The 21,170-nt window shown below is 38.8% G+C and overlaps 1 protein-coding gene across 4 annotated transcripts in view; it reads right to left on the bottom strand.

Moving 5' to 3' along the window:
- The window catches only part of LOC131682063 (G1/S-specific cyclin-E), a 32,626-nt gene extending 12,174 nt beyond the window's left edge, over positions 1 to 20,452 (bottom strand). For 2 of the 4 annotated variants that reach the window (XM_058963241.1, XM_058963240.1), the window contains exons 1-3: positions 20,214 to 20,452; positions 19,026 to 19,246; positions 393 to 486 (exon numbers count right to left, since the gene is read on the bottom strand). In XM_058963241.1, the coding sequence (XP_058819224.1) occupies positions 393 to 486; positions 19,026 to 19,039 (108 nt within the window). In that variant the 5' untranslated portion in view covers positions 19,040 to 19,246; positions 20,214 to 20,452. Of the gene's footprint in view, positions 1 to 392; positions 487 to 19,025; positions 19,247 to 19,530; positions 19,569 to 20,213 lie in introns of those variants that run through there. The other 2 variants (XM_058963242.1, XM_058963243.1) reach the window with 2 other exon arrangements.
- Positions 20,453 to 21,170: the final 718 nt, after the last annotated feature.

The following is a 21,170-nucleotide window of genomic DNA, read 5'->3' as shown; positions in this document are numbered from 1 at the left end:
AGTTAATTTTCATCTACGACCAGGTATAAGGAAGTACGTTTGTAGCTATGAATAATTCATTCGTACTCATACGTTTAAAATGCAATATTAAATAATATTTCATCCTCCCTTACCCCAACAACTGTTTAAAAACTTATCGCCAGGAGACGACACACAACATCTGCCAACTTACGATTCCTTATAGTGTATGTTTTCTTTTGCCTTGGTCCTTCTCTGCAACGGATCCAGGACTCGGAACGATGATGTTGCACACGCATACACAAAAAGCAAAAAAAGCGAATTTGTGTAACGGCTTTTGCCACCTAAGATGCTTTTTCACAATTTCAACCTAGCTGTTGTTCCAAACGTTCATTTGACAATATGCTACGAAGGAAAAGATCAACGAAACTTACCGTATCACCACCCGAAGTGTACTTTCGCTTTCGACTGTTTCTAGTTCTGGTTTCTGGAATATCCGACGATGACGATTTGCTGGCATCTTCGAAACTGGGGAATGAATCAAAAGGAAACATTTTGTTAATAGATTCAAAATTGTGGGATCTTTAAACAGATCAATTATCATGAATATTTATATGCAGTCTTATCGCTAATGTATTTATCTATATTATGTCTTCTACGCCTACGCGATAAATAACTTATTACAAACGGAGAGCTTATCGTGAGAAAGAATGGAGAACAATATGGCAAATCGGTTCGGCTTGAACACTCTTTTAGAGTAGGTCATAAAACTTTAGAACTTCTTTCATCTAGAATAGTCTTTTCGTTTCGAATCTAGGGGTCACTCGCCTCTTTTTTAAGTTTGAAAAATCTTTTTAGAAAACTATTTACAAAAATCTCCAACAATTTGTACGTGGTTGGGAATCGAACCAATGTACAAGACGTACAAAGCGATCCAAACTACGCCATGCCCTTTTGCTATGTAGAACAGTGGTTTTCCAGGATACCTTTATGTTTATTCCTAAATCAGTCTTTTTGAAACTAATGAAACTGTGAAATACGAGAATACTCAATTGAATTATTTCGAATTATTTGATTTGTTTAACAAGTCTGAGTTTTCTCAGAGAACTTTTAGCCCTAACATACAAAAATACACGAAATTGGCCTTTCTTTCCCGAAAATTTAAAATTTTTACTTAAAAGTAAAAACACATTTCGTCACTGTTGTGCTACCTTATGACACACGCCATTTTGGGGTAAACTGAGTTAGATATACCACATTACTCGTCTGAAAAATCAGTATAAAGTAGCTTTTTCAGAATTTTGAAATTCCACTTGGTTACTGAAATAAAGCAAGAAACGTGATGAGAAATTGTGAGTTTTTTGCTCCAAATCACTACATCTTGGGATTAGCTCAAGTTATAATAAAGCGTTAGATGTTTTTATGTGTAAAAATGTCTTAGAAACACAAAGGCACATTAATAATTTTAGAAATAAAAATACATGTATTACGAAAAAAATCAATTTTACATTTAAACTAGAAATATTACACGTTTGGCTTCACTGAAATAAAAAAAAAGATTTGTCTAGATTCCTTGATCGATTCCCTTCAAAAATCATCTCTCCGATGGTTTCCAGACCAAATAAAGCCAAACATATGAATAAAGGTGCTTAATTGATGATTTTTGACGTAGGACTACGTCTTTATTTTCGATATGGGGGTGCACGTTCCAAATTCAACAAAAATGGTGTGTAACGAAAAGTGGTCAAGTTTTAATCGCTTATATTTCAGCCATCTCACGATTAATTTTCGAAATTTTTGCACATATCGCTCAGAACTATTTCTAAGAACAGATTGAAATGGACACATAACTGTTTGATATCATGGCATTAAAAAATTAAATAATGTATAACATTGTCAAAATACCACGCATTTGCACACAGAAAGTAGCGCTTCCCAAGTCTGGCACGACAGATTTGGGTACCTAGCGCGCTACACTTCAATGAATGACGTCATCATCGACTATTTAAGAAACAGATTTGGTCGGACAAGTTGAACTCCAGACAGAGCACTTCACTGCGTGCTTTCTGAAGATACGCAGCGCGGTGTCGTTCAGCGGGCGATAGAGTTTGTCCGATCAAAACCACACTTTCCCTTGTGATGTGTTCACTTCTACTTCACTTTCACATCGCTCTTTGATTCAAGCGTTGTACAACTGTACACCGTTCGCTTGGGTTTCAATTCAAATGTGTATTCGCGGTTGCATGCAGGGATGCCATTGCCAGATTTATCTGGCACAGACAGAGTTTTTTGAAAACTTCCAGACAAAAAGACAAACCTCATTCTGCCAGATTTTTAAATTATAGAAGTATTTGCACACACATTTTGGAAATTTGGGGCAAATTTTCCCAAATTTATCAAAAATCAATTGATAAATTTCGATGACTTTCAGGTCGCTGTTAAGTGACAGATTTTGCCAGACATTTTTAGTTTATCTGCCAATTTTTTTATGAAAAATAGTGGCAACCCTGGTTGCATTCGTCCATGATAACAATCTGTGCGTTTGTTATGTACAGATGAAAACTTTCTAAGCAATAATTTAACGCGAATCGATGGAAAGCGCAACGACGGTTTATTATTTACGATCATTGAATCCACGTGATTTATTTCCACTCAGATAGGCTGAATTGATTCTACTAATACAATATTCTACGTGCTTCGCTATATGAATAAGACCACTGCATTCGCTACATTTAAATGTCTACTTTAGGAAAGTTACAATAATGGCAAAATATAATTAGAAAACCACACATGGAATGGGACTATATTGCCTAAAATTTAAATTTACTACTACGGTTCGAAAAGCTCTTACAATTTTTCAAGGTTGAGATTGGCTCATTAAGATTTAAGGCCATCGTGAAGAGAGTCACAAGCTGGCAGCTTAAATGGCTGCCGCCGTTTCTGCTTTTTCATTTTTTAACTCTCAAAAAGGCAAGCTAAAATTGTGACTTTAAAAAAATCGCAATGAAATCAAAAACCTCGTTTTTGTCTTCTTATATGTGCGAGAATCGAAAGCCCGAAAATGCTCGATCATTTGCATTTCAAATTGCAAGTCCATTGAAACTAGAGAACTGTTAGTAGCCGGACCTCTGAAACCCTTTCCTTTTTGAGGATTAAGAAAAATTTCTCGCACTACTAAAACGAAACCCCAATCTTTCCCACCGAAAAACGTGGTTATTTTCAACTTCAAAACTCTCTATACCTATCTCTTCAACAAAGTTGTTTAAAATATCATTTTAAATAATTTTGCTGAAGACACCAAATCTCTAAATAAGGTTTCGAAGGGTCTTATCTATTATTTATAATATATAAGACCCTTCATTATTTTTTCAAAGGGAGCTATATATTACACCATAAGACTTTTTAGAAGATACTAAGCCACCAAAGTCGACAATTTCGAAATTATGTGATCTTTATCCTCGAACTGTTTTTAACATGTTGTCGTTGTTGCTCTTTATTATTACGCTTCAACCTCGAGGGTCTTTCGTCTTATTTTGCAAAAAAAAGAAAGAAAATTGTAATCCGCAATGCAGGCTACAGTCGGAATAGTTTCCAGTGGCGCATCGTTTGTTTTGGTGGTGAAGTTCTATTCCAACTAAGATGCATATGCGATGCTTGCAGTATTCGGTTAGTAATTGCTCGATGATGAGCCCAGAGCTGCATGAGACGTATATAAGTGGATCTCTGCCAGCCACAAGATGAGAGTGGGAGATTCTCGTATGTCAAACTTTAAGCCGGGAAAGAGTACGTTCAAATCAAAATTCTTTATCGATTTATTTTCGCTGGGGCGAGTTAAATTTTCCGGTAATATCTTCTGGTACTTTGCCCGTAGTTGTCGATATACTCCATTATCTCCCTGGTCAAACGATTGTTGTCGGCTCCCAGACTTCTTTATTAAGAAGCCTAGAAAAACTACTACGAAGACATGCTAGATGTCCCGCTTCAATATTTTAGGTTATTCTGATGTGTTCAGGAATCAGGTTAAAGGATCTAAGGAGTCCTCAGTCTTCATGGTAATTCCACTCGTAAATCCGGGGTTAGCAAACGATCCTCAGCAGCTCTGTGCATGGCTTGCACAATTATTTATTGCCTTTGAATATATATCCCGGAGGCAAGGTTGCCACACAGTACGGCCTCAAAGACAAAGCATATGATGACGGCAGAAATAACAGTATCCAGAGGATATTCTCTACTATTTAGCTCATCTATGTATGTGAGCCCCCTGTCATCAGATATCATCACAAAATATGAAACTCTTCCCTCCCAGTCGGTTCCGACAGCATGAAGTAACAAGTTACTTTACGCTTGTCCGGACATGCCGTAGACTCAGGTGATTCGCATTTCTAATGCCAAAAGACCCTGACTCCTACGGTAGCAGACAAAAGGTTAATTCGCCCGTGAGCTCTAAGCTTGCATATATGATCCTTCCACGCTTTTCTAAACTTTATCCCTTCAACTTCTTGCTCTCCCTTGAGTATGATGTTTGGTATGCTGTTAAAATTTTTTTTCAGTATTCTCAACTTTAAGAGTGCATAGCTGGAGTGCTTGGTTCTCGGAAGGAATCCCCCTCGGAATCATTCACTACAAATGCAGACGAGACCGGATGTCACCCACTAAAACACTTCTTAAGGTCAATTGCAGCAGGCCGTGATTCTGATTATGATATTGAATGTACAGTTCAGATATGTGGGCGCAGAAACTTTACGATCGCGTGGGAACGAGCGTTCACTTGTTTGCGCTTAAGACCGCGTTGATCAGATTAATAAATCATCGGGGCGTTGTTGCGTTTGCGAAATCATGGGCGTAGTTGTACGAGGATTATCACTATTGCATGTTCGCCTTTCTGTTTCATCGCGAAGAGCTCGAGTGTTTGTATGTTAACGTGTTCGATCACGTGTTTGTACTAGAATGCACTAGCCTGTATGGAGCTTCGGATGTATAAATTCAATTTCATAACCACGTGGCTTTCGCATATTCGCGTATGTTTTTGAATGATCGCACAGACCTTGAATTTGATGCATAATTTTCAGTGAACGGTCCAGATTCTAGAACGCAGTGAATTCACCCATATCGCTAGAGTTCCCGGTCATGTCACCATGGAACGTGTTGTTTAGTGAATTAGTCAATTAGAGGCATGAACTGCTAGGGCCGAAAGTATCCATCCGCGATCTTGTGGAAACTATATTTGTATTGTATTTGTATAATCACAGTTGAGATCACGTTTATAAATTCGGGAGGGGGCACTTTGCGTTAGCGAGATAGCGGGATGTACAGCCTCCGGAATCACAACTCCCAAAATTGTACACCTGCCGAGACAAAAAATAACACCTCCAAACCCAAGTCCCATTCTGACCCAAAAGCCGTCCAAGCCCCAAAAAGTCGACCCAACCATGGAATCTGGTACATAAATCCGATGTTGTTTTGAATCACCGCAGAATTTTTCAAAGGTCGATATTTTTATTGGCCTAAAACATTCTTTAGGGTCTAAGAAATGATATATTAAAATATATAAGGCGACAATAACATAAAAATGATTAAATTTTAAATTAGATCGCAACCCTGAACGTACTGAAAACTTGAACCACATTTTTAAGCCGTAAATGTAACTCGAACAAATGATTTTTGATCATTCTGAAATTTTAATGGTATGTTAAAAATTATTGTTTCCAGCGTACGTAGGATTTAATTTTTTTAAGGCTCAAGAAACCTTTTTTGAGCATGTCAATTCATACAAACATTTAGTAGTATGCGTAGCAAATCTAGCTAGTCACAGCTCCCGATAGGCGCATCATGTACTTTCTTCGCTGTGGCGCACAGTGGCCGGAGACCGGACAAAACCTATGTTTCAAATATTGATGTTTTTATTTTTTCTGGGTTTCCTATGTATTGAATGACATATTCTCCAAATTTTGTGAGAACTGAATGAGAATTAGATTTTTATTACCAATTTAAACATCGTAGTGTCAGACAATTCTAAAGAAATTCATTTACTAAATCACAGTATCTATGTTCACTTCAAAAACCTGTCACTCTTTCAATTGTAAAATCCGATTTGAGCACAACTAGTTTCATTTTAAAGGGCATTTCATGAATTTTGTTGGTCATTTCAACATGTTTGCCAAATTTGATTCAAGCAATGTAATATTATTACAAATATATTTTAAGTGGGTTGATAGCAAAATCTTTTTCTACAAATATATTCTGTACAATCAGGTGAAACAGTTCGGAACGGTCACTTATTATACATTCTATGGGAAATCATTTACTCTACTTTTCGAATTTCAAGGTCTCGTTTTGCCCCTATTTGCCCGGAGGGTTTTAAAATCGACATTTTAAAATGTTTGCTGACATGAAGTAGCATGATGATTAGTGCAAAATAACTAAATAAATCGTAAACAAACACTTTTTGTAGAGATTGAAAGAAGTTTTATCCAATTATTATGTTGCTATATCTAGTTTCAGTTAAATCTAATCAGTAAAAAAGATTAAAAATGATATTATGCTTATAAAAAAGGCTCGATAGCACTGTATGGGAAAATTTATTTCATCTTTTAGAACTTTTGGCATTAAAATGAGCTACCCCCCTCTAACCTTAATATGTAAGCCAAATTGGGCAACATTTTTGGATTCGTCCGACTTTTATTCGATGATCGGCCACTGTGTGGCGTGTGCATAGCCGCAAGCTACTGAACGTTGGTTGATGGAATGGGGGGTCCGAATCATTCCATAAAATAGAAGCCTCAATCATTTCAAAACACTTACCAGTTATTTTTTCCACTTTTATTTGTTGCTTTAATTCGGTTTTACTATTACAATGATTTTTGTTTGAGGATGGCAAAAAATGAAACACGTTGTATCATTTTAAAAAACCATAAGAATTAGATTCAGCTGTCAAAATTAATGGTTTAGAATAGCAATTCCACGAATATGTACGATTGTCAGAAAGTCTTACGATTACGATGATAATTCGAGGGGGTCCGAATTACCCCCACTGTCTTAATAGCCCCGGGTCCCCCTACATAAGAGATGTTGTGGCAGAATTGAAAATTTTAACGATTATAAATTGTTTTCGTGTTCCATTTTTTGGGATATCATTTTTAACATCCAAAAATAAATTTTAGGCCAATAAATAAAAATTCGATTTTTTCTAAAATTCTACGCTGGTGTAACCCCGAAGTATGCCATTTCGCGAAAAATCAAAATGTCGAAAAAAAAATCGAGGTATCGTTCTAAAGAATCGAAAAAAAACATTTGTTTTTGGCTCCAGATCAAAATATTCCCGTCAGCCTCATATGAAAATTGATAGTTGGTAGTTTGATGGCCTCTATCAGACGAATCAAGTTGTATTCGAGTAAATCCTTTCTTCAGCATATTTTTCTTATCTTAGAGATCCGAAACATGCAATAAAAATATTTTTTTTTAATTAAAGGGAATTTAAGCTAAATAATCAAGAAAGGTTATGAGGTTATATCTAGGGACTGAAGAATATTTTAAGAGTTTCGGATTCTTGAAAAGAAGGAAAAATATATGTCCCGATTTTGTCAATGTTCCCGTTTCATCAGCCTAAAATTCACCAAGGGGCTGATAAAAACGGGTCTTTACTGTAACATGAACTCGATATTGTATTAGAATTGACTGTAAAGTTTGCACATGTTAGATGTTTCGTAGATGTGGCGCTTAAAGAAAATTGTCAAATATTCCAGAAACTGGTCATAAATCATTCACAGTTGTCCGGAAAACTTCAAATATGAATAAATGCGTTATCTGTTTGATGTCAGATGATAGAAAAGCAGAGTCTCCAATTCATCAAACCGGATTCGGGAAAACCCAGAACGACGCGTAAAATGTTCACGTGTTAAATTATCATTTAATATGCTTACATTCCTCAGCTATTAAAACATTCAACCTGAGATATTAAAAATAATCTTCGGTGAGAGCGGACATAGCGTAGTTGGTAAATCGATCAGGCTAAAACTTCTATAATCGAAACAAAAAAACTAATCAAACAAAAAAACTAATAACAAAAAATGGCCTGACAATGATGCAATGCACAGCAGACGCTACTTTAACTTACGATTTCTAATGGATGATTAGGCATCATATACTATTCTAAAGTTCGTGAATTTTCCACAATTCTTTACAATAACTTTGAGTTAATGTTTCTGATATAATTTATCCGTAGATATATTTCTGCAAAATACAAGTGTCAATATGAAAAGTAAAAAACAAACCTAAAAATATGTCTTCTCGTAGAGCCCGAAAACGTCGCTCAAGCGCATCATAACCGCTTGATCAGTCTTCCGAAAAAGCGAAGATTTGTGCCAATCTTGTAAGCACCATTGCTTTCGATTCCAGAATCAAACACCATTCGTCTCCATCAAAAACATCCCGCCAACTATACGATCATCTAGTAGCCGATGCCTTTTTTGCTCGTGGCTAAGCAGGAAAAACAAACCAAGTGGAACATCACAGGTACCGAGAAGGGGCCGACCGAGGGGATTGATTCGCGTACCGCGAAAGGGGGGTTTCGTTGGCGCTCTTTCCTTCGCGCCAGTTTCGCTAATTCTGATTTTGACATCTCTCCCTCTTATGCGGGCCAGCTGGTATTGCATGTTGGAGGCTATACGTATGCGTTGTTCGAGGGGAACATACTTTTGATAGTACGAACATTTTTACACCTTCTTTGTTTTCATTCATCACTTTTGGCGGACGTTGCTCGATCGCGCACTCTCAACGGCCCCTCTCTGTTTATTTTCCATTTCTTCAATTTTCTCTCATTCGCGTGTCGGTCGAGATTTAAATGCCCTGACGTTCCGCGGCTTTGCGTAGATTACGTAGTCGTCGTACATACGTGGATTCATGCGATTCTCCTGAGATGGTTCAACAGAAAACACCGCGCGGGAAATTTTCCGTGGTAGGTTTTGGTAGATCGATACATTCAGGGAAGCTTTATGGCAGAAACATGAAACTGGGGCTTCTCGAGGCAACGATGATTCCAACTTGGATTTTTTTTGATGACCTTCTCATTTGACTGGTCGATCAGAATGACATTGATGTGACTCGGGAAAAGAATATAGCGGCCCTTACACGTTCAATATTTTTGTCAATACCAGTATTGCCGATATTGTTACAATATTTCAGTCCCGCTTAAAATCCACATCGTCAATAATTTTTTTTCCATTACACGTACAATACTTTTGTCAATACTCTCTAGTATTGACAAAAATATTGAACGTGTAAGGGCCGGTTATGAAAGTTCGATATGAGCAAGTTGCCATGATGTTAAAACGCGTACGAGAACAGTGGTCACTGACATGTTTTCCCTTTCCGATGTCAGGCCTGACAGGCAGTTAAACGTAGCTTTCTAGCCGGCACTGTAGCAAAGAAGCGGGATGAACAGCGCAATAGCAATAAAAACAATGTTGTACCAGCAAATCGAGCGCCAAAGTACATAAAAGCGAGGGAAAGGAAAAGCGATTATTAAAGTTCTGGCGCGCTGTCAACCAATAGCACACAGAGAGGGAGAGATAGAGACTACACTCACATCAACATACACAGGTCCCGTTCGATTTGATAGAGCTCTAGGTTTGGGTAACATCGAGAAAAAGGCGGAAAAGTTAAGTGACGTCGGAATTTTGCACGAAATGTTAGACTTAGCGCATGTCAGCTATGGAAGATCTACACAGTTTTTTTTTCATATTGTCAAGAGTAAAAATATAACTCAAAATATTTTCAGCTACTAAACTTTACGATTATAGTATATGGATTTGTTCCGCAATTCGGGCTGCCTATATCAACAATCGGTATTTCTAACAAACAAATTTAGTTATCATAGCGTGCACCTTCAATCTTACCGTTCACTGAAGAACGAGAATCCGCCAATATCTACGATCACATGATCACTGCCTAATAAGAACATGTACGCAATATAAACATACATAATACAATGGAAACTGGATTTTTAGCGAATAAAAATGTACTTTAGCGAATAAAAATTCACTGTACCAAAAAAATCTTAAGAGATGTAAAGAAAGGCTACTTTATTCCCGAGGGTGAGGTTTGAGTACGGGTATCATATCTTAAAAGTGGGGGGAAGCGTCAACGTCTACAAAAAAGCTATCCTGTATCTTGTATAAGGCCTTCCAAACTATGTATACGATCCACACCTTGAGACCAAATTTAGATATATCGGAGATTGAATTAACAACTTTAGATATGTATCCATGATTTAGATTTTCCAGATTCATAATCAAAACACCTTTTTATCTTAACCAGAACATTCGATTCTAAATGAAAACATTACAATCGTTGGCCATATTTTCCTCAAAAGACTGTTCAAGGTTTTGCGTTTCTAGTTCGAATTTAAAGTCCGATGTGCTACTTCTCTAATTGTTTTAGATTCGGTAGATTCGGAAATTTAAAAGGGACACAATCCTAGGCTGATCAACGATACTCATAAATATGTATATACCGATTGTCAATTAAAGTAATCTTTCATCTACCACATTTCTCTCTACATGTACGCGCTTTCTACAAAATTTCAAAAAACTATTGAACCTTTTAGGAATAAGATTTTTTTGATATTTGTTGATTAGAGATATTGCTGTGTGAGCTATACGAAATAATACGCTATTTTTTTAACGAAAACGAAGATCGATTCTCCTTTGGGAACATCTCATAGCGACGAGAATCACCTTATCCGATGCATGCGTTTTTGAGCAAGATCTTGAAGATATCCATAATGATTCGTCCATTCATTATACGTTGTTGTGTATGATACTATTTACTACTACTTGTTTGCTACAATGCGAAATTCGCCCGAGGAATTCTCGTTTCATTGTCACAGTTATTGACTCGAAGAACTGCACGGAAAAAAAGTTCCCAAATCATGAGTTTAGGAACAATCGAGTTTTTACCTTACGAAAACAGGACCATGAACAAAAATCATGTGCCTAAAACTCTGTGCGTTCCACGTCTTTACGTCGCTTTTCATTCTGTTGGCTATATTATCCGGATTGATGTCCGTTCCTCCCGTTTAAAGGAGCTCCCTGCACGACGCTTCAAACCTCGGACATTCGAAGACCACATGCTCCGGTTTCTCCTCGACGTTTTTACACTCCGGGCACGGGTCCGACAGGAGCTGTTTCAGTTGGAAGGTCATCTCTCCGTGCTTTCTATTGACCCACGTCGACAGGTTTGGGATGAGCCGGTAGGTCCATTTTCCTTTCTCCGTATTGTCCCATTCCTGCTTTCACGTCACCATCGTATCGATTCTCATCACCTTCGTCACGTTTCTGGGGTTTCAATGATTGTAGCGCTTGATATCACCCGCCATGATCATCTCGGCGATAACGCATACTACCTCCTAAGATATGATTATGTACGCAATCGTACGAACAGAAGCCGGAACGTCCTGTTCAGCTTTTCGCGGTTTCGCTTGGTTTTCAGCACCGCACGCCAGGCGGGAACCCCATATCGCAGTATCGATGACGAAACTCTAGATAACAGACCGACTTTTCGCAGGTGTAAATCAACGTGGTTGTTAAGGCTCAACAGGTCATCGATTATCACTCCCAATCGCTTCAGAGCACGCTTCGATGCAATCATGTGCCCTTCAGCGATTACCTGTATCCGCTTTGCAGTTGCTGACACACAACACATCCGACTTGTGGTGAGCTATTTGCAGCTTGACCGCGTTCATTCAGCTCTCGATCGCGTCTATTGTCTCCGTCACCGACACCTCCACTTCTCCAAGTGTATCACTCATCACCGTTAGTAACACGTCGTCCGCAAAACGCCGGATTTTCCTTTTCCCGGGCAGCCACAGTGTTAGAAGCTCATTGTACATCCCATTCCAAAGAGTTGGACCGAGAAGCCCTGAGAAACGCCCGCTGTGACTCGCATTAACGCCTGTACTCTACTCTGGAAGTAGCTCTTCAGTATCTGGCTCATTCTACTGTGCAGCGCTGCGGCCTTGGCATATACGAGGCTGGATGGCCCGGTGACTACCCTGACTTTGGCAGCAACACCAGCTTCTGTACCTTCCACATTTCAGGGAAACTGCCATCTTCTAAACACTTCTGCAGTAGCATCCTAAACATGTCAAGATATGGCAGGATCGCAGCGTTATGTTTGGTATTCCATCCGGACCTGGCTCTCTTTGATTTTAATCGCAGTTTTAGAAATCCATGCGCACCTAACCTTAAACAGAACATCATCACGAGCGCCATTTTGTTTTTCCGTCTTCAAGCAATTTGTAAAAGAAGGCAAAACTAAAGTTTTTAGAACCATCAAATTACTTCCTTCTATGTTTCTTATTGGCCCACAAAAATACAAATTTTGCTTACTTTTTGGTCATTTAAATACCTCCCCTAATCAGTGGCAGTGTTTCCTCCGATGAAACTTCAACTGGCCAACAAAGCTCTGATGCTACCAATAACGTCCCGCAACGCATAGGTTGCCATCCGTTTAATACGACTACAACAGTTAACTCAGCATGTTCTAAGCTGAAGTTTTCGACTGGTACCGGACCTGATGGAATTCCAGCTGCTGTGCTGAAAAACTGCACAAATAGTTTACTTGTTCCACTTTCAATGATGTTTAATATTTCTTTGCATTCAGGCATTTTTCTAGACCTTTGAAAACAATAGTACATCTATCCAGTCTTCAAAAAAGTAAATAAATGTGACATCGCATGGGGAAGCTTTATGATGCGCAGTATCAAAGCTGTTTGAAAAGATTGTTCTGGATTTCATTACTCACAAATGCTCCGATTATATATCTGAAACCCAACACGGTTTTATGCCTAAGCGATCAACTTCTATTAACTTAGTATCCTACACACCATTCATCGTCAATTCATTGCACGCAAGACTTCAAAAAGATGCCATATACACTGACTTCTCCGTAGCTTTCGACAAAATCAATGACCAGATAACAATTTCCAAGCTAGACAGACTTGTATTTGGCGGCCCTTTTTCTTGATTGGCTCCACTCGTACCTGTCTGGACGTGAAATGATTGTAAAAATTGGCGACAACACGACCTCCCCATTTGCTGCAAGCTCTGCAGTTTCACAGGGTAGTTATATAGACCCATTCATATTTTGACTCTACCTGAATGACTTAAACCTTTCGATCAAGTGCATGAAACTATCGTTTGCTGATGACTTCAAACTATTCCATATCATCTAAACACCCACCGCTACCGAATTCTTGCTGTCTCAGTTGGATATTTTCACAAGTTGGTGTAAGGTTATCAGGATGAAGTTGAATCCCGCTAAATGCTCAGTTATCTTCTTCACCCGGAAACATTATGCCTTCAAGTACGACTATAGTATTTCACAGACTATCCTAAAACGGGAATTGTCCGTCAACGATCTGGGAGTTCTGCTGGACTCCAAACTGAATTTCAAGGAACTCATAGATTACACTATTTCCAAAGCATTCAAGCTCTTAGGATTTATTTTTCGAGTCGTTAAGGACTTTGTCGATATACACTGCTTAAAAGCAGTGTATTGTCCCTTGGCTCGTTCCACGCTCGAATATGCAGCTGTTGTCTGGTTTGGCCACCTTATTATCAAAACGATATTCAATGCAACGAATCTATCCAACGTAAATTTGTTAGGTCTAACCTTCGTCGTCTCCCGTGGAGGGACCCGTTAAACCTCGCGAGCTATCAGGATCGCAGTAAGCTTATCGACCTAGATCTCTTGTGTGTTCGTCGAGATGTTTCAAAAGCAACATTCATCGCAGATCTACTGCAATCACGTATCCGATTGTTCCGATCTTCTGCAGATGCTAACTTTCGATATTCGTCGTCGTACCCTTCGATATAATACTTTTTTCCGCATTCCTTTCGCCAGGACCAGTTACGGCTATACTGAGCCATTCGCCTGTATGTGTCGTCTATTCAATCGTCGTTCTGATGTTTTTGACTTTAACTTGTTCTAATCTACATCCACCAGCAATGAGTCTCGAGCTGTTGTTCCTTTTTCCGAATGAAGATCGATTTTACTAGCTTTTATAGAAGAGTTTCGCAAGAACCCAAAATGAATTTGAAGAGGCCTATGGTACAAAAAGGTTGAGAACAGTACGTGTTCACTAACTACCACTCATCTTCCTTAGCTCCTATCCGCCACCCGGAGTACGCACCGTTGGGCTGCCAATCATCTGGCATTATGGCATCTTCGGGAGTCCTGACATGGGACACACCAAGTTTAAAGTAGTCCCAAATCAGGGCTCAATGGCTCAAGTCATGGGACTATTCCAATGTACTGAACTTGACCTGCGACAATAATTTCGATTCTAAAAACGGACGAGGTTCGGTTGTAATCCTTCCGTTTGCGTGAAAAGCACCGAACACCATTGCTCAATAACACATAATGCTTGCTGCATGCAAATGCAAATACCGGTGATCAATAAATGATATTCATCGGCGAAACCATATACTGGAAATCCAAACTCATGAAGTTTCCTCAACGGGGTCCATCGCAGTGCTGACAGCACACCAAGAACATCCACAGAGACTCAGTTTTCTCATCTCTACGTATCCTAACGATGAGCACAGATGTAGGTTGCTAAGCATTGCGTGTATCCAGTTCGTGATATGTGAGGGTACTCTATGACCTAATGTATGGATTCGGAGAACACGTTGTCAAAAACACCTTCAATGTCAAGAAAATTCCTAACCTTGATTGTTTTCTTTTCTCGAATAATCGTTGTTAATCTTGTAAAATAACATAGTGTGACAGGGTGTTAGTAGATATGCATGTGATATTGAACGCTTCGGGTGCTCGCCCAAACCAGCATCTCGAATGTAGTGGTTTAGACGTTCCACTGATTTGAGAAGGAAGGAGGTCAAACTGATCGGTCAAAAGCTCTTTATAGGTAACGCGGCCACCTTTGGGAATGAATTTTACAATTATTTCCCGCCACGCCAAAGCAATTTATCTTGCTGCAAGAATGTAAGTAGGAACTTTGTTTCAAAATATGCTTGAAGAGTCCACATCCTCTATGAAGTTGAACTGAAAAGATTCTATCATTTGCCGGAGACTTACACAAAGCAAAGCTTTCAATCGCTTATTCGATCGTCAGATGGTCAGAATTACCTGATAAGAACTCAGGGGCAGTCGTCGGTGATGATTGCGTACAGCCTGAAAAATGTGTCAAAAAGACAGCTGAGTACTACATCTTCGTTAGGCGAGTATTCACCATTAGCAGTTCAAATTGAACTGACATGAAAATACTTCCATTTCGAAGTTTTCGTTTATTTAGTCTTTAACCTCGTTGATACTTGAGACATTTGTGCAGAGGCTTTTCCAACCAGAGGATCGAAGGGCATTTATGTAAGCTTTGCGAGCCAACTTAAATGCCTCCGACCCGTCCCTGCGTCGGCAATTCCAAGTTTTTGTTCATAAGTTTTTGAGTCTTGAAAGTTTGACTTTCCACCAAGGGCTTCCTCTAGAAGCACGCATAACTCGAAGCGAAGAAACCATTTGAAATGCTGCTGCAATGGTCAGTTTGTTTTATCCACGACCTCATTCAAGTCCAAGTTTCAATCGTTGGAAAATACTCATCAAACCTAGTCGCTAAGCCCCCTTCGTAGAGGTGGCCCTCTAGGTCGTAGATTTGATGATGATGATGATTGATGATGGTCCGTCCCACCTCATACTCCCATAAAGGTGTGAGCTGAACGATTTCTCTAAAAGATAATTAATATTTTGATTCATAACAAAACCAGTTAACAAAAAATGTAATACATTACTAAAATTTCAAATGATATATTACAATATCTCGCAAGATGTTTAAATTATCAAAGACGATATATTTATGATCCTATAACGAAGGTTCGAGCTCGTTGGGTATGAGCCAGTTCGCCAACTAAAGTGTAATACCTTCAGAGCAGAATGTTACACCTAACACCTCTTCCCTGATAGATTGTGCAAATCGATCGACAAATGGGCCTATATAAAAAAAGTACACAAACGGAGATTTGAGTAATATCTTAAAGAGGAGTAAAAATTGTTCATAATAAATATAAAAACTCATTTATAAATGTTTCACACTTCATGAAAATCAATAAAAAACAAAACGGCGGATCCGACTTTCAACTGTAAACAAGCCGCCAGGCGGATTACGCCTCTGCATTTCTAAGGTAGCGTGTACGGGCAAAATTGAAAGCATCATTGTTTACAAAGCCCGTAAACAGGGTCGCCCTAAACAAAAACCAACTGCTTGATACGCCCGGGGGGAATAACAAAATTTCCCCTCCGGCGAGCACGGTGAAACCCACATTTTGTGTTTGTTTTCTGGTGACACTGCAGGGCGAAATTGTGAGTGGTCACAATAAGAGGGCGACTCAAAAATGGCCTAATCAACATTTCATTACTATATTAAATATTTTAGTAATGCTTCCGAAAACTAGTATTGTTTTGAAGTGTTTCAATACATTTGAAAGCGCAGTATGCGAACACTGTTAAAATACGATTTAATTTTTTGAAACGAATTTTCAAAGCTATTTTTCTCGATTCGATATCATTGCGTCTTCGGCCCTTTGGTCGGTTCTTGATCGAAATGTTGGATATATGCAGATTTTTACTGCTCAAGTATTCCATAAATTCAGTGCCCTTCAAATTTATATTTGAGATCAGCCATGTAAATTTTCAATTTCAAATGTCAACTTTCAGTTAAATCTGCCGCAACGGCAGGATAAGTTGAATACGTTTGTCCTTTCACACTTTCCATACGTGAAAATATTCCGTGCCGTTAATGTTGTGTGTGAATACCTTCATTTAACTGCATTTAACTAATGTCAACGTGCTGTTTCGGTGACGGAAGCTCGACGTATCGTGTAAATCGTACTCTAATCGTGTAATGATCTTCGGAATACAAGAGTTCACATTACATGTAGCCATTGTCGTCTTTACGAAAAAATCCTTCTTATAGCAGCGATATGTTATCACCGATTATACTTGTGCCTTGTAGGATTGTTTGGACTCGGTGTGTCCACGAACAATTTTTTTCTAATTGGCAACTATCTACGCAATTTTCTGCATAGTATTAAATCTTGAATTTGCCGAAAAATCACAAAATTTTTACAAAATTGACTTTGGTAAAGGAATTCTTAAATCCTTTAATTTATGAACTCTCTATTCATTTGATAAGTTATTGATCTAAAGACTTATTTTTTTATGGTCAAAGATAATGCTATAATGGTTCATTTGTCTATTTCTGAAAAAGATGACCCTTTATCATGAAAGTACGGACTGGCAGTGGAAATTTTTAGGTTTGACCACACCGCATCTTTTCCACTATAACAATTAACAGAAAATTAAAAACTATAAACAAAACAGCAAACATTTCAAAAAATTTAGAATCGTCAAAAAAGCCCTCCTTATTCTAAGCTGCTATCTCCGCAATTACTGAACAGAAAATTTATATTATTGTTCTATTTTATTTGTCTATTAGATGTAAATTTGAACAAGTAAAATATAAATTTCAAAACACCAAGCCTTCCTTTCCTTGCTTGGAAACTTCAAAAATCGCTTCTTGTCTACACGTACGCCGTTCAGGGGCAACATGTAGTATCAGAGTTTTGTACAAAATAAGTTGCGTACGCGTCTGTATACTATGTAACTTTACTTTAGCCCTATTCTATCTAATACGTGTTCCAAAATAAGGGATCATCCATAAATGACGTAGCATTATATGGGGGAGGGGGGAGTTTTGTATTTTGTGATGATGTGTGACGACAGGGCGGTGGGGGGTCATGTCATGCTACGTAGCTTTTTTATAGAATAGATTTTTTTTAAAAATTTTACGGCGACAAGGGGGGGGGGGCAGAATTACCGTCAAGCTACGTAATTACCAGGGGGAGGGGTATTTAGAGGTTTGTGACGAAATGCTACGATGGGGGAGGGGGGTGTTAAAAATCACTCAAAAATGCTACGTCATTTACGGATCATCCCTAATGAACACGTCGACCCCCTGGTATTAACCCCCGATTATTAAAATAGGCTAGAACTATGAGCCCTTCATTTTGATTATTACACTAATCGCCTTCAGTGATTTCACTCTGTCTATGCTACGCTCAACCTACAAAATAATCAATAGATCCTGGTAAATGCCGTGCCGTGGTAAATGACAGCGATCAAGATTTCGAAATAGATTTTTTTATAATTGTGAAATCAGACTTCTGTGTTTGTTTTGTCTAACATCACAATAGCAGGACCAACACGGTTTTTACGATAGAACAAGTTAGTCGTCGCAATCTTTTTGTAACTGGAAAACCTTATCGATATGACTTGAGCTGTTTCTTTAATTGTTCAGCCTGTATTAAGGGACAGGAACAGGCAAAAATCATATATATCCTATTACCTAAACATAGCAATGGAAAGCCTTGATTTCGAAACAAACTGATTTTTCGACAGACTTCCCTGGTGTGAAGCTTGTTTATTTTGCATGCGTTAATATTAATTTCTTTTAAATATGAATCTTCATTTTTTATTAATCTTCAAAGCTGCAATAAATTCCAAGAAAATAATCATACATTCGGAACAATACTTGTAGTTATAAACTATCAATTACTGTTCCGTAATTCAATTCCAATTTTTTCCTCAATTTAATGCAATCTATCAATTTTTTTAAGCATCATCAAAATAAACTTGTCCAAACCCTATTAATCAAACAACTATGGTAATTCCATCTTGAAGAAGTAGGTTTAAACCATATCGCAGACCTGTTATTTAATACCTAAGAAGTAGTCTTCACAGCAGATAGGCCTAGTGCTGGTCAATACCTAACCAGTACGTATTATCCTGAAGTACAGCGTATCCATCTTACTGATAGTCAGTACCTCTCCCATGTGTTTGAGACGTGTAAAAGATGTCATTCCTTTTCACCCTCTTTCGGCAAGGATCCTCCCTCAGAAAAGGATGACTCAACGAAGGTCCAAGTCAAAGTAGAAAATCATAGAAAAGGACCAATGCCAGGTAGAAACATTCCCAAAGTTAGATTTAAAATATCTTACCTATGCAGATCCATTGTCGGCTTTCTGCGACACAAATCCAACCAGATTCGCCGAAACCTCTACGTTCCGGGCCCGGAATCCGTCTGGGAAGCTGCTTCCGGCAGAAAATCACCACTGGATTCGCTTTCAACACTCGGTTAAAGTTCAGGAACTGTATATTACGTCAACTTCCAGGCAATGAATGCTCCCTCCTGGTGCGTACTGAGCCGGACCAGAAATTCCTAGAGAACCGGCACCAAGATGTTAACACTTCAGGAATTCGGGTTCATAAAACACACACGCACAAGCCCGAGCGCTCGAAGAAAGGCAGGAGAATGAAGGAGGTGAAAAGTTAAATGGCTGACTGTTCCCCCAGGAAAGTGGAATTTTTTTTAATTAATTTTCACTGGTATACATCCTCTCCACACTCGAACGGATTTAGCTACGGGAACGGCAGATACACAGCAATCGGATTTTCGCAAGATCCGCTGAATTCACCGAAGGTTTAATCCGAAATCGGCCTTACCAATTGCTCCAACGAGGCAACACGTTCGAAGGTCTGGCACGAAATGAATGGCAATTTGTTGTAAAAAGAGGAAGATGACCGCGAAACTGATGGCAATTTTGGCGCGGAATTTTTCCGAAAAATGTCAGAAAAATTTATGATTTCACTGAAATTCAACTAAAAACAATATAAGCTTCAGTCTGGTTTAGCTCCAAGACGGATCGGTTACCGTGAAACGGGTTAAAATAACCTCCGAAGTTTACCCTCGCGCCAAAAATTGAAACCCATTCAAAGACGACACGTAGTCGACAATCGCACTTTTGTTAATGTGTTTACTATTTTGTATGTAAAATATAGGCATTTTAAACGTTTTTAATAAAAATAATTCAGGCCATTTCAAAATTTTGCATTTCTCCGCAAAGAAACCTCAAAATTCGGAGGAATTTGTTCCTGAAAACTTCGGAATTTTCCCGCACTTTTGAAGGATTGTCACTGTCAAACTTGTTGCTACGTATCTTTTTTTCACAGCTCTTACGTGCTCCTTATCATGCTTATACATTGCCGTATTCATGGTAATCATTTTTAATACCGCAAGAAACTATTTTCATTCAAAAAACCACTAATTTCCTTCATCATCCCGCCTTTTTCGAGGTTAGCCTCATGTTTGTTCGAGCGAAAACAACGAAACAACTTCCACCAATTACCTCGGCTACAGAATACGGATCCACACACCTTTCTCCACTTTGGATTACGAGGAATAAAATCACAATTGACAATCTTCAAAAATTACATCTTCAACTGAATCAAACTCGGAAAATACCTATGCCACCACAAACCGGCACCTTTTCCGTTCACAACTGGCGGCTGTTGATTGCGAGCTGAGCTAGAACATAGCGAACGATCAAAGTCAGTCACAGGCTGCGCAAAGCTCACGCTTAATTTTCCCACACAAGGAAGAAAGCAGGCAGGGTAGCTATCAGCTGCTAGTGTTCTGTTCTTTTCCGTCGTTCAATATCGTAGCATCGGGTAAATAAACATGGATGTGCTATCCCGCTTGCGTAGCTGCGTTTTGTATGCTGTTTAAAGTAAGCTGTTGCGCGAATACATCAGCCATAGTAAGCTTTATATATAATCATTGGCCCGGCGCCATCTTGAAAGCTTTTATTCGCCCGCTATAACCATTACACGTTAAAATTTAATGGATGTTACATTCGCATGTATATACTGTGGTAGTATAGGTTAACCAAAACGAATTTAGAATAGGGTAAGTACATCATCAAAACAGGAGGCTTAAGAAATAATAGGTCTGTTCCAGTACCAGGAGAAACTGGAAGTACTCCGGAGAAAATCGTCCCTGTACTCTCTTCTTCTCTTTTTTCTTCTTCTGGTACCAAACCGGAGTAAAAAGGAGCAAAGATTTTTTCTCCTGTTTACTCCGGAGTGACTTCCGTGTACTGGAGCAAACCTAATTACTCCCCTTTCTTCTATACTACATCCACAGAGAACAGACGTCCATCTTCAGTATTCAACTTGTGTAAAATCTCTAACCGGTTCGAAGGTAGTTGGGATGTCCAAACCAGGTGCGCTACTGTCGTTATGGTTTTTTGTGGCTGAGTCTGTCGAAATTGACAGCGATTATTTCTCTACCCAGTCAAACTAGT

The sequence above is a fragment of the Topomyia yanbarensis genome, chromosome 2 (assembly GCF_030247195.1).
Source record: "Topomyia yanbarensis strain Yona2022 chromosome 2, ASM3024719v1, whole genome shotgun sequence".
NCBI classification, from domain to species: Eukaryota; Metazoa; Arthropoda; class Insecta; order Diptera; family Culicidae; genus Topomyia; species Topomyia yanbarensis.
This window is presented reverse-complemented; position numbering and strand designations above follow the sequence as displayed.